The following is a 17,664-nucleotide window of genomic DNA, read 5'->3' as shown; positions in this document are numbered from 1 at the left end:
GACATCAATGGCACTCTCTCATTGCCTTTAACCCTTGTGTTATCTTCGGGTCATTCTGACCCATCAGTCGTTGTGACCCACCGTCGTATTGCGACAACTTTACCGCATACAAAAACAAAGTAAAGCATTTTCTTTTAACCGTTGGGCTGTCTCAGACCCCCCACATTGCGAAGGTTAAAAGAAAATTATTTGTATTTGTTTTTGTATTGGGTAAAATTGGGTAAACACAACAATGATTCGTTATGAACCTTTGGGTCATGTGACCCGAAGGCAGCACATCCAACATGAGAGAGTAGAAAGCTTCTGAAGTTCCTAACATGCTCTTTGCGTGCTGACCACAACTGATTAGATACACCATTGCATCTGAAGAAAAGAGGCTTTCAAGTAGCTAGTTAGGATTCCAAATGTTGCACAATGACACAACAGGCCATGAGTAACTCCCACCCTACAAGTGGCCCACATACGCCCAGAAGAGGCGCTATAGGCCACAACCAAAGTGTACGTGATTTTCCCTCCGCCCTGCCTGATAAGCAATAAGAAAAAAAAAAAAAAATGCAGCCATATGACATTTGCACAAAATCTATGTACGTCCATAAATATAATTGTTTTTCAAACCTAACAGCCTTCAACATTACATGACACGATAAAAAGACTGAATTGTATGGGTGAATTTGTCCGAGGTTCCCCCTTCGGCTGTTGTTGCAGGCATGACTGACGTAGGCCTACACCATGATATGAGACCGAGTCGGTCGGAAAGATGGCGGTGCAGAGCTACAGTGACGTCATGTGACCCAAATGAATAGTAGTGCACATGCTAGCAGGCATATGTAGGGCTTACCTGGCGAAGCCTGCTGTAGTCGGGACTTTGTTTTGCTCCTAGCTTCAGGCCTGACCCCCGCGGTCAGTAACTTCTAGAGCTAACTACTGTTGAGTGGGATTGCTAGAGCTAACTGGGCAGAACAAAAGGGAGCCCACTTCCGTTTTACTGACATAGGATAGCACTATGCTAGCGGTAGGCTGGTTTTCGCTGAAACAAAAATACAGGGTGTTAAGGCCTGAAAATATAGCTAGCTAGTTACATAAGATGTTGTTACCCTGGCCAGCTGTGCCTGTGCATGGCATTTCTGAAGCTGTATATTTGCATTTTGAGCTAGCTATCGCCTGAAAGCTAACTAGCTTTAACTAAACCAGACCTGTACTGCTGTAGGTAAATGCGCGCAGGTGTGTAACGTCGTGATGTTGGTGACGTTTATGACTGGCTAACCTTCCATAAAGTTATGCATTTGGAACGAGATGCACATTTTAGGACCATTCGTGTGTCTATAATAATTACAATTATAAACTACAAAAAGGTAATTGCTGAAAGCAGTTGAACTGTTTCATTTTGATAGCTTGTATATGAAGATTTTTTAAAGGTAGGCCCTATCTGCAATCAAATTTAGCATGCAGTAGGAAAGTAGATCTATGTATCTATCATTATTTCATTCTGTGATATTTTCTTACTGATGGAAATTGAGAAACTATGTAAAAGAGTATCTTTCAGTCACTTACATTGGTTTTATAGCGTGAAAAGTATAAAAGATTGAAAGGTTTTACAGTTGTAAACAGCTGCTCAGCTTTAAGACAAGACAGAAATCATGTTATCAATGTCAAAAGGTCAAAACACACAAGCACATGTTAGCTTCTATCAAATAAAGTTGGCAGTGTTTACAGAGCAGGCAGCTTTGAGAAAAAGTAGAAACACAATAGGTTGCCTGCACAGCTTCGATGCATGGCCCCTATAAATATTGTCCTTACATACTATAAAGGTGTACATTTATTTGTGGTAGTGCACACAATTCAGAGGAAAGTTGTTTTATGCTGTCTGTAGGATGAATTGGCATCATCACCTATTTAGGAACCTATTTAAATTGAATCAACAAGTTTACGCCCCCTATTGGTATAAAAAGCTGTTTTCCATCAGTAAGTACTTTGGTCAAAACTTGATTCATAGGACAGTGCGCCATCCCCCAGTAATGTTCATTAGAGGGAAGAAGCATGTGAAGAACAAAGAAAAACTTTTGCATGCACTTTTATAGTCATTATACTACATTGATGCTAGGGCTGTCCCCGACTAAGATTTTCTTTGATCGACCAAGACTCGACTAAAACGTCTGAAAATCGACTAATCGAAATTTGAAAAAAAACGTACAAACATTTTCCCGATCTGACTCAATGGCTGCTGGACATTGCAGATTCAGCCACTAACAGCCTACTAATAATAAGACTCGAATCACCAGTACTGTTGTAACCGAATGCCGATGGTATTTAGTATCTCTTACAATGTACTACAAATTAAAAATATTTTAATTACTTTAATGAAATGCTGCCATACCACCGATTTCTTTGCCATTTTGACTAATAGTTGACAAAGTAGGCTATGGCAGAGTTTGTAGATCGGCAGCCAATTGTGCTCGTGCCGTGTGCAAAATACCAAAACAAAGCGCAGATTAACGAAAGGGAAAACAGTAACACCTTTTATTTTAAATTATATATTTTTAGAGTTGCTTTATTTGTCTTAAATAATATAATCTTCAATTTCTGTAGAACATTTAGTTAATTCAGCAATGATGACACAAGCGGGAATCAGATCTCACACTGCCATATGGCAGCTCGACTAAAAAAATCTTATTCGACCAAGAGCATATCGACCAGAAATCGACTAGTCGACTGAGTGGGGACAGCCCTAATTGATGCAGAATTGCAATATAGCCTTTCATTATTAAATATTAATAGTTTTTTAGAAAAATATTTATTTCTAGGTATGTAGACCTTAGCAGTGAGAGTATTTCCATCACCTGTCTCTACAGTCCACACCTGTAAGCAGTGCACATTGGGTAATCTGGTCATGGTTCCAGAGTACGAGAGTTAAAGGTCACCTTTATTTTAAGAGTGGCCTCGTCTGAAAGAGAAGTGTAAGGTTGAACAATTTAGCGAGTGTAAATCTAAATGCCAAACATTATTGTGAAAATGTCACAAGGTGAATATAAAAATAATCTAAATGTTTTATCTTACCATTGCTCAATAGTGAATTACAAAAATAATGCATTTAATAGACAACTTCATTATGTAACTATTATTTTTCATAATGAAATCCAAACCTAAAAATGCCATGAAAATCGACAGCCAGTCACCAACTTCACGTCTAATAAGAATTGGAATCAACCAGACACAGCTCACATCTGCAGCACAGGTAAGGATGTGAGCCTGAGATGTGAGTGATTTGCTAGTAAATATGTGGTCAGACAAGGAATTTTCACTTCAGAGGCCTCTGCCTGCCGCTAGTTCGTTTCAACCTTTCAGAGAAAGGTACCTACCTACTGGATAACCAGCTACTATATTACCTAGCTGGCTGTACACAGGTAAGCATGTTCTGCTCATCGGTAAGTTATTTTGTATTAGTTATGGCTACTACAGAAGAATCAGATCAAGAGGGTGAAAATTTGCAATTTACTTCCATTACACCGAAGAATTTAACCATTTTGACCTTTCCCCCCCCCCACTTAGCAGACCCTATTTCTACAGTGGCGTACCCAGAGTCAGCCCAAGGCATAAGCAAACTAAGCGGCTGCTTAGGGCCCCCATGGCCACCAGAGGACCCCCAAGAGCACATGAAATTACAGCTTAATTCTTTTTTTTTTTTTTTTACACCTCAGCGTCACAGAGGGTCCCCCAAATAAATTCTGCTTAAGGCCCCATAAAGGCTTGGGCCGACCCTGGGTGTACCTGTACATGGAGGGGTTTAAACATAAGACCACTTGATCTACAGTCAAATGCTCTCTGAGCTACACCCACCCCCAGTCAAACTATAATCAGCCAGAAGGACATCCACCAGAGAGCCACCAGCTGTGAATTGCAATCATTTTATTTAATAGCCTCCAGAACGGACTTTATTTTCACATTCATCATACGGTACGTATTATCAATCTTTTTCAATGATGGAACAAACATGTAGTCCAACATTGAAGTCTCCCACCGCCCCTTTGCCCCAACAAAAAAGGGGGGTTTCTTTACGGAAACAATAATAGTGTTCTTTCTCAAGTCCATTCTGAACGTTTGTCTGGTGGGTGAGAGGTGGGGTCTGTGAAATGGTGGGAGGGCCTCAGAACTGCTCATTCATCTGCTTTTGTGGTGGTGGTGCAGTTAAATGTGTGTTGGGGGCGAGGTTTCGGATGAGGGTTGGTCCTAAGCCTCGTCATCCGAGGTGTCGCTGCTGCTGGTCTCCGTCTCCTCTGTGGTATTGGTGACAATTTTGAAGTTGGTGGTCCTCCAAGCAGTCATTGGGTCAGAGGGAGGACTATTCTTCAAGAGGCCATTCTTCCTCAGACCATTTTTCTGTAGCTGTGGATGGTCAACAGACATTTAGGTTATATAGTCGGGGTCTGATTTGATAGTATCAGTATTACATCATGTGTGAAGGGAGTATTTACCTGTTCGCTGATGGCCTGAAACTCCCTCATCTCATCCTCAGTTAAAGGAGCACATGTCTCATCATTCTCACTCTCCTCCTGCCAGCCCATCTCCTTCAGTAACCTGACAAATTATAGAGAGCACTTGTATGAATATTAACAGATTAAGCAATTACACCATCATCAGCAGCCATTTACAGCACGACTGGAACCACCACTGGTGACCATTTCACGTCAATGGTATTGTTCCATTTCCCCCCCCATCATATCCTTGCCTTTGTTGCAAGCTGATCTTAAACAGCAAGGTCTTCATTACAATTCCTTAATCATGGCTCTTGCACGATAACACAAATCCAGCTGCTTTACATGTCTCAAAACAGAACACAGTAGCTGAGGTCTGGTTGGAATGCTTAACAACTACAGCTTTCCTTCCTGAGTCTTGGATCGACTGTAAATGGATAGGTACATGAGTTCTTCTAGACCCAAGTCATCAAAGCCAGAGATTTCCAAAAGGAGTAAAGGTGGGAGCATCCTAACAGAGCTTTAACCTATGTGAATGCACAGCAGCAAGTCCATTCTTCTTCCATTCATACCTGTGCTCTGCCTCCAGGGAGCTGGACAGCACCTCCTGCTGGGGGAAGGTGGAGGAGCACAGCACCTGCTGCCTCATGCTCATGGTGCTGGGCTTGCTGTTGCCGTTCTCCAGTGGGCTACTTCCAGTGCCGCGCTCATAGCCATTGAGGTTCTCGTCCCCTCCGCCCAGGTTGTTATTGTGTAGGTGAAAACTATCCTCATCCTGGATGGTCAGTAGACGATTAAAAGGGAAATGGTCACATAAAATACACTGCACAAACTTTTAGACGCAAACTGATTGAAGGCTTTCAAATTGATTGAAGAGGCATGGGAACTTTGATCAGTCAGCAATTGCACCATAAAATGAGCTACTCACACAAACACCCAATTACATGTTACACAAATGAAGTATTGACCTTGCAGTGTAGGTGAAGTTTCTCTTCTCCCACCATGTCCTGTTTGAGGGCTTTCAGGAAGTGGCTTTTCTTGTCGGAGCGCATGCGGGTCAGACGCATCATCAGCCGGGGCTGGCTGCCCTGCTCAACAGGGGAGGACGAGCTGGAGCGACTCACCTGGGAGAGACAAACATAACCAAGCACTCCATATTCATATATTCATCTGAAAATGTCAAGCAAACCTTAAGTACCATTTGGATCTAAATTTACATGTTGAAACGCAGAGGTAATTTTGTGGCAATAATCCTTGAGTGCAAAAAAAAGTAGTTTTTACACACACACACACACACACACACAGTAATCTATCCTAACCAAGATCCGTAACTGAGATTGTAGGATGCAGAAGGCCAATAATTCATTTCTGGGACCCAGATTGAGTGTTTCACCTTGACTGGAAGACTGACTGATTTCGGTATGGGACCCTTGTTAAGAGATGGGCCAGTGCCATTGCGAGATGGGCCCTGTTGCTGGGCTGGGCTGGTGCTAGACAGTGCCGGCAAAGATTCTTCCCGTGAGATGCGTCGGATCACCATCATCTTAGAGCCTCTGGATTGGGGGTTGGGAGGGTGTTCTAAAACAGTAAATGGAAAATTGAAGATCTTATTTCAACTGGTATTTCAAGAATTTGACTTCTTAACCCTCGTGCTGCCTTCGGGTCACATGACCCAAAGGTTCATAACGAACCATCGTTGTGTTTACCCAATTTTACCCAATACAAAAACAAATTAAAATAATTTTCTTTTAACCTTCGCAATGTGGGGGGTCTGAGACAGCCCAACGGTTAAAAGAAAAGGCTTCACTTTGTCTTTGTATGCGGTAAATCTGTTGCAATACAACGGTGGGTCACAATGACTGATGGGTCAGAATGACCCGAAGATAACACAAGGGTTAATGCATATTGTAAAATAATGACTTCACAGTTGGCCCAGGTGACCTTCTGGAGAGTACACAGCATCCACATAGAAAGATTCTAAGGTCACTCACCCCATACACCTGCAGCTTTGTTACGGTTGACTTCTCGTTCTGCATCAGGATTCAGAGAAGGCTGCAAAAAGTGACAAAAAGTGTGTGTGTGTGTGGGGGGGGGGGTTACATACATTTGGAATTTTACAAGTAATATGACATCCATATGTCTTGGCTGTTACTGGTGCTCATAAGTTTGCAACACAGAAAATACACCAACAGCCCTAACAAAGCACTTACAAAATCTTCAGCTGCAAACTTCTTGCGTTTATCCCCATTCTCCCTGTTATCATGCTCCTGCAGACCTTTGATCTTAGAGGTGCAAGAAGGGCCAACATCGCAGCTGCTGTATTGGAGAGGGGCCCGCGGGCTAGATCCCTCACTAGTGCCATTGAGGACCTTCCATCCATTCCTCTCGATCCTGGAGTAGCCTCCTATGGAACATGCACAGTGTGTGTTAATAACACTGCAGTGTGAACAGATATACACAAAAATATACATTTGAAAACGATCTGCTGATGTTTTCTGTGGCAAGTGTAGGTTAGTGAAAAGCTTCTAATGAGAACCACAACCCATAACCAAAGCTAACAATGCACAAGCAAGATTTAACAGCACTCTATGCTATTACACCCTTACAACTTGGTAGCTATCGGTTTAATGTGCATCAAACATCATAAACTCACCACTGGGCAGTTTACTTGGGATTCGCCCATTGACTGACTCTGAGCCATCTGAGGAGTTGTGACATCTGCGACTCACATTGCCTTGGTTGTCAAGACGGTCAGGGGTAGATTCGTAGCTGTGAGAGGGCTAACACACACACACACAGTCAAACTTACAAGAGCCTATGATGAGACCAAATACACAAGTTTAGAATACAGAGGTAAGCATACAATGGGCACACACACATACAGTTAGGTCCATAAATATTTGGACATTGACACCATTTTCATCATTTTGGCTCTGTATACCACCACAATGGATTTGAAATGAAACAATCAAGATATGCTTTAAGTGCAGACTTTCAGCTTTAATTTCAGGGTATTTACATCCAAATCAGGTGAACGGTGTAGGAATTACAACACATTTGATATGTGCCCCCCCCCTTTTTAAGGGACCAAAAGTAATTGGACAATTGGCTGCTCAGCTGTTCCATGGCCAGGTGTATGTTATTCCTTCATGGGAGTTCGTTATTTCATTGACAAGGAGCAGAGTTCATTTCAAGTATGGTATTTGTGTTTGGAATCTGTTGCTGTCAACTCTCAATATGAAGTCCAAAGAGCTGTCACCATCAGTGAAGCAAGCCATCGTTAGGCTGTAAAATCAAAACAAACCTATCAGAGAGATAGCAAAAACATTAGGTGTGGCCAAATCAACTGTTTGGTACATTCTTAAAAAGAAAGAACGCACTGGTGAGCTCAGCAACACCAAAAGACCCGGAAGACCACGGAAAACAACTGTGGTGGATGACAGAAGAATTCTTTCCCTGGTGAAGAAAAACCCCTTCACAACAGTTGGCCAGATCAAGAACACTCTCCAGGAGGTAGGCGTATCTGTATCAAAGTCAACAATTAAGAGAAGACTTCACCAGAGTAAATACAGAGGGTTCACCACAAGATGTAAACCATTGGTGAGTCTCAAAAACAGGAAGACCAGATTAGAGTTTGCCAAAAAACATCTAAAAGAGCCTGTACAGTTCTGGAACAACATCCTATGGACAGATGAGACCAAGATCAACTTGTACCAGAATGATGGGAAGAGAAGAGTATGGAGAAGGGAAGGAACTGCTCATGATCCAAAGCATACCACCTCATCAGTGAAGCATGGTGAAGGTAGTGTTATGGCGTGGGCATGTATGGCTGCCAATGGAACTGGTTCCCTTGTATTTATCGATGATGTGACTGCTGACAAAAGCAGTAGGATGAATTCTGAAGTGTTTCGGGCAATATTATCTGCTCAGATTCAGCCAAATGCTTCAGAACTCATAGGACGGCGCTTCACAGTGCAGATGGACAATGACCCGAAGCATACTGCGAAAGCAACCAAAGAGTTTTTTAAGGCAAAGAAGTGGAATGTTCTGCAATGGCCAAGTCAATCACCTGACCTAAATCCAATTGAGCATGCATTTCACTTGCTAAAGACAAAACTGAAGGGAAAATGCCCCAAGAACAAGCAGGAACTGAAGACAGTTGCAGTAGAGGCCTGGCAGAGCATCACCAGGGACGAAACCCAGCGTCTGGTGATGTCTATGGGTTCCAGACTTCAGGCTGTCATTGACTGCAAAGGATTTGCAACCAAGTATTAAAAGTGACAATTAGATTTATGATTATGTTAGTTTGTCCAATTATTTTTGGTCCCTTAAAAAGGGGGGGGGCACATATAAAATGTGTTGTAATTCCTACACCGTTCACCTGATTTGGATGTAAATACCCTGAAATTAAAGCTGAAAGTCTGCACTTAAAGCACATCTTGATTGTTTCATTTCAAATCCATTGTGGTGGTATACAGAGCCAAAATGATGAAAATTGTGTCAATGTCCAAATATTTATGGACCTAACTGTACATGCCAACATGTTCCCATACCTTGGCCGGTGATGGTGCTGTGGGAAAGTTAAGCCAGGCTGGAGTGAAGTCATGCTGCGCCATTTAGGTTTGCGTCTCCAATAGGTTAGGCACGACATCAACACCTCATCATCTCACTGGCCCCTGAAAGAGAATGGAAACAGAGAGGTGAGAAACCAGCACATAATGCACTCATTGAAAGGGGACTGAGACTCACTAAGCTTTCTCTACCAATTGTGTTTATGGCGTTTCTAGAAGCTAATGTTCTTGTACACTGTTGCTTTCCTTGTATAGGGCATAGAGGGCCTCTGCATTTGTTCACTGGAATTTCTCCTGTCCACTACAAGTATCCTTATACTGCACACATAAAGGATGTAGCTACATGCACACAGAACTGGCATAACTTTACAATGTCATAAGAACTTATACAAACCAGCTACGGACGACCGAGCAGAGGCGTCTGCTGTAGCAGTTCTGTAGTCCCACAGTTCTCAGTCCTTTACTGTTGGTTTTCTTCTCAATATGGATTGATGTCCAGTTAATCTGCTCCCCACATGAGGCTTGCAGATAGGATATTTTTCTAAATGTTTCCAGGTGTGTTTACAATCAGCTATCCATATCGGTCATGCAATTTCAGTCAATGATGATTCCTTTTAAGGGAAGGAGAACATTTCCTGTGGCCCTTTCTTGAGATGTTACCAAGGGGACATTGGGGTGTTTCTACTCTATAGTAACGCTTTAAGAAGCGTGAGCGAGATGTGGTATAGAAATTAAAGCAATCTATCATTCACCATGTCATATTTTCAGCAGATACATAAGTAACATAGAACTACTCAAATAAGGGTCACATGTTGCCACTGTTGACTTTAGTTCATGATTAACAGTTGGTGCATGACACAATTTTAGCAAATCAATGGAAGACTTGTGAAGTAGTTGGTGAGAAATCGTTTCAATGCATGCCTTTGCTTATGTCCCCTCAACTCCCATTGAAACTCGAGACACGAAAAACTTGCTAGCTAGCTACTTAATATCCAAGAAACCATTCGACATGTTCGGTTCAGTAGCTTCTCAGCCCATCCATAACTGTTCAGGTACTGGCGAATCAATCATCAAGACGCGTGAGCTGTTCCATGTAGCTACAGTGCCCACCTTGATCTAAAATGAGAAAACAAAACAGCTGTTTTATGTTTGCAACTATTACTGTAGCCAGTAGCCTAACTTAACGAGTTAGCGTAGCCTAGGTAAATTCACTATGAAAGCATACGGGCCTGTTAGTAGCTACTCAGCGAGCTAGCCATGCCGTTTACCTCAAGGCTCAAGCAACAACATGACAGCTTGTAGTTTGCTAGCAACCAAAGCTAGAACAGTTAGCCTAGCTAGCTCGTTAACACCATTGTAAATGTGTTAGCAAGCCATAGTCCGGTCCTGCACCCAACTCTGCTGCAAACTATAACCCGGATGGTTAGCTAGCTTGCTCTACACTGTTACAAGCATTACAATCATTTTACAATAGCCCACCTAACGTACTATAGTAACTACCGTTACATACACAGAGCAAAATCATCTCCGTTTTGATGAGCGTTAGCTAGCTACACTTCAATTCATGCTAGCTAATAAACAAGCCAGCGTAGCCAGCTATGCAAGTGGTTGGCTAGAGCTATCTGTGTTGTTTGCGTTCGTTACCTTGCCGAATCTCACAGCTCAGTCCCCATTCGAAAGTTGTCAGTTAATCATTTCATTTTTAGGACCTGACTTTAACGTCAAAAACATAACCAGGTAGTTTGCAGTATATGTATCCACAACAAATATTTTCAGAAGTTGCTCAAATGTTTGCAAAATACTCCTTTATCTTTAAAATTTTGCCGCTTTTGACAAACTCCTTCCCAAAATGGCGCAACCGCAATGCTTCGCTAAAAGGAGAATCTCGTTAGCCTACCCCGTTGAGCTTCGGAGTGAAGTCGACCCCTAGCGGCTGTTGTCAGGTCACTTTTGGAAAGTTACAAAGCAGGTGTGATGAGACAAATAGGCACAAGTATGTCTCTACACTGCAAGGGTATTCACTCACCAAGGCCCAACTACTGGGATTCTAAAATAATGTATTCTGTTTTGCCATTAGGTTTGTTCTGTATTAGCCTACATATCTGACACATCCAAAGATCTACAACTGCGACAAGTCAGAGGTTTTAACAAGTCGGTGGTTTCAACAAGTCAGAGGTTTCAACACGTTGGGGATTTTAACAAGAGCAGTGCCAAGGTGCTGGTCAAGAAAGGATGAAAACATCCCTACAAACAGGCACCAGGGACCACATCACAGTGCTGGTATGCCTGAACCTAGATTGGGGCGGCATACCTCCTTCCATGGGGGAAAAAATAAGAAAACATTTTTCACTTTCCAACCGATTATAAAATCCTATTTTCAAAAGTATTTATTTTTCCTAATTTCGGATAGGCCAGTTCTGAAATATGAAAATGTACAGCATGTGCAACAGGACGTTTGGCTTAACATCAAATCACATGGCTTCTTTTTTTTACCACATACACTGACAACACGTATCTGCAGATATGTTCCTCTCCTTTCCACCCTCAGTCCCCCAAGTCATTGAAATAATGTTTTGCATGTCTGGTTGATGCATCCTCATGGATGTCTCCACCTGAAACTATATCACAACAAGACGGAGCTACTCTTCATCCCTGCCTGATCCTCCCCGTCCCCAGAGCTATTAATCATGGCATCTCTGAGACAGCCTCTAGCTCGGAAAGATCCTCAGCAAGATGACAACCTGGATTTCAAGAAACACATTGCTGGCAGGATGCAGACCTACCGGCATCAAGAAGATCCATCAGTATCTGACAGAATACTTCACCCAACTGCTCGTCCAGGCCATGGTGCTCTAACGTGTTGACTTCCATTCCATGTACCATTATGCATTCTACAGATCATCCAGAATGCAGCTTCCGCCTAGTCTTCCAACTAGGCTGTAGGTTTGCTGTATTTCTATCTGCACTATTTGTATGTCATGTTGCTTTGGTTAAAAGCGACTGCTGAATGAATACAATGTAATGTAAAATGTTTACATTTGGTGTTTCCTAAGGCGAGCATGGATCCAGTTAAATATGCACAGAAATAACCAATTTCTTTTCAACACTCATTCAGATGAACACAATCTATTTATCTGTACGGCGTGTCTAGGTATGTGAATGGAGACAATAACTAGATATGATCAGAGCATCTGATTATTAAATAGATTTTTACCGCGATGGGTTTAAAGTTTTGTAGCAAATGGCAATCAAGGAAAATAAATAACTGGCCATGATTGGCTGTGTACTTCATCCGGGTATCCATCGTAGCTAATCTGGTATTTTAAAGGTACCAATATGGCGGAGGTGAGTAGGAAATCGGGAAAGGAGCGTCGTAATATAAATGCATATCTTTATTATAATAGGGGGTTAACTGTACTAGGCTGCAATCGATTGTGTTTTTAAGGCTTTCATTTCAATTTGAGTGGAAAAAAAATATTTAAGAAATTACATTAGACGTCAAAGATTGTATTAGAAAATAGCGGCGTCCCCTGTTACAGATTTTTAGGCCCCGGCGTTTGCATAAACAAACTGTTAGCTTGCTGCTAGCGTAGTGGACAGTTTATCAGCTTGCTATCGAAATTATTCATTATATATTGTAACTTTTAAAATATTCATACACTTTTTATGTGACGTTTCAAAGACGATTTATACTGGTGGCAAATTCAAGAATTGCAGCTGATTGGTAACATAGATAGCGTTAGCTAGCTAACTTGTTTCTCCGTAGCTAAGATGGCTTGTAACAATTTCGAGCCAACGGGTGATTCAGCTGTTCATGAACATGAAACGTTCACGCTAGCAAATAATCATATCAGCGGAAAGTGGTGACAAAATATGATGCATTCACTGAGTTTACCTAAAGGCACATAAATATAAAATACAATTGTGTAATCTACAGTTTGCTATTTTCTAAATCGTGCAGCATTTGGTCATTGAAATCTAAACTTCTTTTACTTTGCAGGCTTCCTTTGGAAGTACGAGCCCAGGTTGGTTATTGTATAATTGGTCTTACACACAAGACGATAATGCTGCTGCTGTTGCATGTTGTGATCACAACTTCAAACCCCTTAATGTCTTTACCATGAGCTTAGCTTTATGGAAACGTGAATACACTTTGTACAGATTTCTCCATTTTACAATTAATTGATCAAGCCTACTGTGTTTTCTAGTTGGCTCTCTGTCTTCGGAAGACCATGACTTTGATCCAACAGCGGAGATGTTGGTCCATGACTATGACGACGAGCGAACGTTGGAGGATGAAGAGATGCAGGAGGAAGGAACAAGTGTCAGTGCAGAAATAGATGATTTAGAAAAGGTAGGATAGTACTTGAAAACCGAGGCTTAGGTGTCCAAATAAATACTTAATTAAACGGTAATTTGCTGCAGGTAGACTAAATGTATTTGTCTGCATATCAATTTTTATATATTTGATTATTTTGTGAAAACACTAGTAATAAGTTCTGTCTAATTTATCTCAACAAAAGAGCATTAATTGACTTGAATGGCTAACTGGGAACAGAGAGTTCTAGGAACAGAATATAGTTTTCCTGTAAACTTTGATTGTAAAGCTCATTTGAACCTTTAACATTCTTGCTAGGAGGGAAACATGCCACTAGAGGAGCTGTTGACAATGTACAGATATGAGGCCTCTGTCAGCCTGGCAGGAGGCTCCAGCGCAGATAGCTCTTCTGCAGAACTAACAGACGAGCTACCCGACATGACTTTGGATAAAGTGAGTAAAGGGACTAGTTTCCATGATGGAATATGTCTTTACTTTGCCAGTTGAACTAATTCAAACATGTATTTAATCTATTTTCTTTTTCTCCAGGAGGAAATTGCTAAAGATCTACTGTCGGGTGACGATGAAGAAACACAGTCCTCAGCAGATGACCTCACACCTTCGGTCACATCCCATGAAACCAGCGACTTCTTCCCTAGAACATTGCGCTGTAAGTTGCTTTTCAACAGGTGCTAGGTCATATGTTGAAATGTTACATGTACTGCCACTGTCCATCCACCCTGGTCCTAAATTTAAGTCACTTATTTGTTTCCAGCTAACGCCATATATGATGGGGACAAGGAATCAGAGGGAGAGGAAGATAGTGTGTGTCCTGATGATTCCAGAAAGGTGTGCTTTTGGTGATCTTGGAATGGAGACCTCATTGGTCAGTTGAAGCAGAGTTGTTCAATTGACTATACTCTGTATTTTCTTATTTTTTTCTTCAGGAAATAATGGTTGGATACCAGTATCAAGCTGAGATCCCTACACTTGTCTGCAACTATGACGATGATGAAAAGGGTGAGTGTGAAGATTTTTGTCTACTTTCATGCCAAGTATATTGTTTTATTTCGACATATATGGTTTGGATGTGCAATGTAGCTAGCTTTCTGAAGTTCAGCCAACATAAGGTAACGTAAGGTCCTGTCTCCTCCAGTGTATGAGAACGAAGACCAGTTGCTATGGCAGCCTGACTCCCTGTCCGAGCAGAGAGTCAAAGACTACCTGCGTGACAGTGCCGCCCCATTAGTGGATGGGAAGGTGGCCACAGTGCCTCAGGGTTGTCTTGTTCAAGACAATGAGCAGGTAAATATGTCCCAACGTTTGCACACGTATACACTGACAGAGACAAACTTGAGACATGACTAATACATGTGCTCATTCTCAAGGCCTTGTATGAGCTTGTGAAGTGCAACTATAACGTCCAAGATGCTCTGGAGCGATACCGCAGGAATGGAAAGACTTTGAAAGGTAGGTTGAAAGTAGATTTTGACCCAGATTGTGTACTAAGAGTTTGTGGAGTTTTACATTTTCATCTTCTGCCATTGTAGGACAAATGTCCCCGTGGTCCGAGGAAGAATGCAGAAACTTTGAACACGCGCTGCTCCTGTACGAGAAGAACTTTCACCTCATACAGAAGCATAAGGTGAGTAATGATAAATTAGTAGTCATTTAATAAAGTTACCGTAAAGGAACAGTGCCTGAGAGTGTTTTGAAGATAAAAATATTCTTTTTGCCATCCTGACCTATTGTGTTACCCCTCCAGGTGAAAACAAGGACAGTGGCTGAGTGTGTGGCCTTCTACTACATGTGGAAAAAATCGGAGCGCTTCGATTTCTTCGTCCAGCAAAACCGGTTTGGGAAGAAGAAGTACACCAGCTACCCCGGCGTAACGTGAGTGATCATCTAGCTGACATCAACCTTCACTATCCCAGAGTTCCGCTCTTTCTGTCAAAGAAGAACCTTTTGAAGAAGCATCTTTGAAATGTTTTGCCCCAAATGTATCCTTGTAGTATTGCTTGACGTGCACATTGCGCATCGTATTTATTCCATTTGTATTAATCAGGCCATACCTTCTCATCTTCTAAGTATGTTGCTAGTAACCCTGCCACCCTCTTCACCTGTGTCCCATGATGCAGGGACCTTATGGACCGCTTGGTGGATGAGGCGGAGGGCCTGGTGGATGGTTCAGCTTCTGTGTGCTCCAGCAGCAGTGGCGTTGGTGGGATGGAGCCCACAGCCGAGCAGCAGCTCAGCCTTCTCAACTCCATCACTGCCAGCGACCTTTCTGGTGAGTCACTGGAGGGGCTGCAAGTTTGCAGAGGACAAAATGTACCAAAGATGAGGCTGACACCGTGTCCTAACTGGTTACGACGCGGGCGAGTGTCAGCAACAAAATCAGTTAGATTGCCTTGTTTTCTACGGGAATGTCCCAACTGGACACAAGCGACACTGTGCGACGCGCCTTTGGACGTCTTTCGGGTGTCGGATGCCCTGTTTCGATTTATTTTTTGTCGCTCTGTAGGACACGGTGTCATAGGGTACATGGTTGACATGACAGATGTCAATATGACGGTTTGTTTGGACAGAGAGTGTCCCCTGTGACACGATAGTTGGATGCTCGCATTCAGTTAGGACACGGCCTTAAGGATGTCTTAGGGATATAGTGTGAACTGTATAAGGGTGTAGATCTCCTCAGTTGGTTGCTTGGTCGTGTGTTCAAAATGCAGTATAAACATGTAGATATATTGTAAGAAACAGGCATTTTCTGCTATGGTCATGTGTATTAATCCAGAGGAATATATGGCAAATAATCATTTTTCAAATCCTTTCCACAGCATTGACCAGCAGCGTAGCATCGGTGTGCAACACTGCAGATGTAAACTGCTTGGACTCATACAGTTTTCCCCAGCTAGAGGGCCTCCACCGGGCCTCCCTGAACCACAACGAGGCCCTGGGCTTCACCCCCAACGGGCCGGTAGATCCCGACTGTCTCAACCTGCTTGGTGCCGGGTTCTACCACTCTGACCTGGGACAGCTGGGTGCCTGTGCCACAGACTGCGAGCGCCCACCCTCCAAGCGCCTCAAGTTGAGCTTGTCGGAGCCCTTCAATCAGGCAGCCGTGGGGAACTTGGGGCTTGATTATGAGGCTGCCACGCGCGCGCACCACATCACCAGCGCCAAAATGGCTGTGTCAGTGACGGACTTTGGCAGCCGGGCATCTGGCGAGGCTAACAGCTACATGGGAGTACACTCGCACGCTCACACTCACACATTGCACCAACAGCATACGGCGGTACAATCCGAGTGAAGTGTGACCCTCCCACAGACTGTACATATTTGTTAGAGAATCTATTTGCTGTTCTAAATATGTGTGTGTGTGTGTGTGTATATGTGCGCACAGACACAACCTTTTTTACTATGACATCAGTGATGTCATCTTGTACAGAACTATAAGGAACTAGAGGAACAAAATCTTGAATTCTCAAGAGTTGAATAGCCATTTACTTTTCAGTCTTAAGCTCTGTGAAAGGTTTCCACAAACCACCACACACATGATCTGTAGTGTCTTCATATGGTGGGACTGAACCTTCATTGGGATAGACCATGCCCCCCCCAACCCTCACAGTGGCCCTACAGTCACACTCACTAACCTGACCCTGGATGTAGCATTTTTTTTTAAGGGTCTTAGTTTTTTGTATATTTTAAACAGATGCACTTACCAAGTGCAAATAAAAGACAGACTTTGTAAATTTGGGACTCAGAAGAAGCACTTCAAATTATATAATGGTGAGAAAGGAGTTTACACCTCGGAAATTTGCAAGTCAAACCAGTTCAGATTATTTCCCCCCCATGTTAAAACATAATTATTGTTTGTGGTGACTTCAGCCATGTTGAGATGAGCTGTATTGCAAAATGTAACAAATGACAGTAAAAATGAACAATCTTTGCGTATGTGTTTAGCTGATGAAAAAGTTTGCTAAATCGGGGGGGGGGTGTCTTGTTTGGCAAAGTGTTTGTATTTATTACAAAAGGCATTGGACTGCAACTTAGTCACTGACATTGTATACTTTTTCCTGTTTTATACCTCTGAAAATGCTTTGCAGGCAGAGAAAGGCACATAAGCGCAATTGTGTTAGAAAGCACCAGGGTAGTATTGTTTGCTATGATTGCTATTTATACTTGGTTGCGCATGTATATCCCACAAGTTGTACTGTAAGGTTAAGTAAAAAATGGTTGGAGTCTTAACACCAACCATTACTAATAAATTATGCAAATGCTTGGGGTTTAGATTGCTGCTGCATAT

General features: G+C 42.4%; 2 protein-coding genes across 2 annotated transcripts; one reads left to right on the top strand and one right to left on the bottom strand.

Moving 5' to 3' along the window:
* Window positions 1-3,871: 3,871 nt before the first annotated feature.
* On the bottom strand, window positions 3,872-10,911 carry LOC134033757 (vasculin-like). The gene is made up of 11 exons (XM_062478034.1): window positions 10,685-10,911; window positions 9,435-10,156; window positions 9,023-9,145; window positions 7,123-7,249; window positions 6,680-6,873; window positions 6,461-6,521; window positions 5,863-6,047; window positions 5,438-5,593; window positions 5,042-5,244; window positions 4,470-4,572; window positions 3,872-4,380 (listed from the first exon to the last, which is right to left on the bottom strand). Exons 3-11 carry the CDS (start codon window positions 9,083-9,085, stop codon window positions 4,225-4,227), a joined length of 1,248 nt encoding a protein of 415 aa, XP_062334018.1. The 5' UTR covers window positions 9,086-9,145; window positions 9,435-10,156; window positions 10,685-10,911; the 3' UTR covers window positions 3,872-4,224.
* Window positions 10,912-12,326: 1,415 nt separating this feature from the next.
* Window positions 12,327-17,608, top strand: mier3a (mesoderm induction early response 1, family member 3 a). Its single transcript, XM_062478033.1, has 13 exons — window positions 12,327-12,385; window positions 13,041-13,065; window positions 13,249-13,394; window positions 13,677-13,811; window positions 13,908-14,028; window positions 14,134-14,207; window positions 14,306-14,378; window positions 14,515-14,663; window positions 14,747-14,828; window positions 14,909-15,003; window positions 15,124-15,251; window positions 15,497-15,648; window positions 16,196-17,608. The coding sequence occupies exons 1-13, from the start codon at window positions 12,377-12,379 to the stop codon at window positions 16,666-16,668; spliced, it is 1,662 nt and encodes a 553-aa protein (XP_062334017.1). The 5' UTR covers window positions 12,327-12,376; the 3' UTR covers window positions 16,669-17,608.
* Window positions 17,609-17,664: the final 56 nt, after the last annotated feature.

Source organism: Osmerus eperlanus, chromosome 14, assembly GCF_963692335.1.
Source record: "Osmerus eperlanus chromosome 14, fOsmEpe2.1, whole genome shotgun sequence".
In the NCBI taxonomy this organism is placed as follows: domain Eukaryota; kingdom Metazoa; phylum Chordata; class Actinopteri; order Osmeriformes; family Osmeridae; genus Osmerus; species Osmerus eperlanus.
The sequence above is the reverse complement of the archived record's forward strand: the minus strand, read 5'-3'. Positions and strand labels throughout refer to the sequence as shown.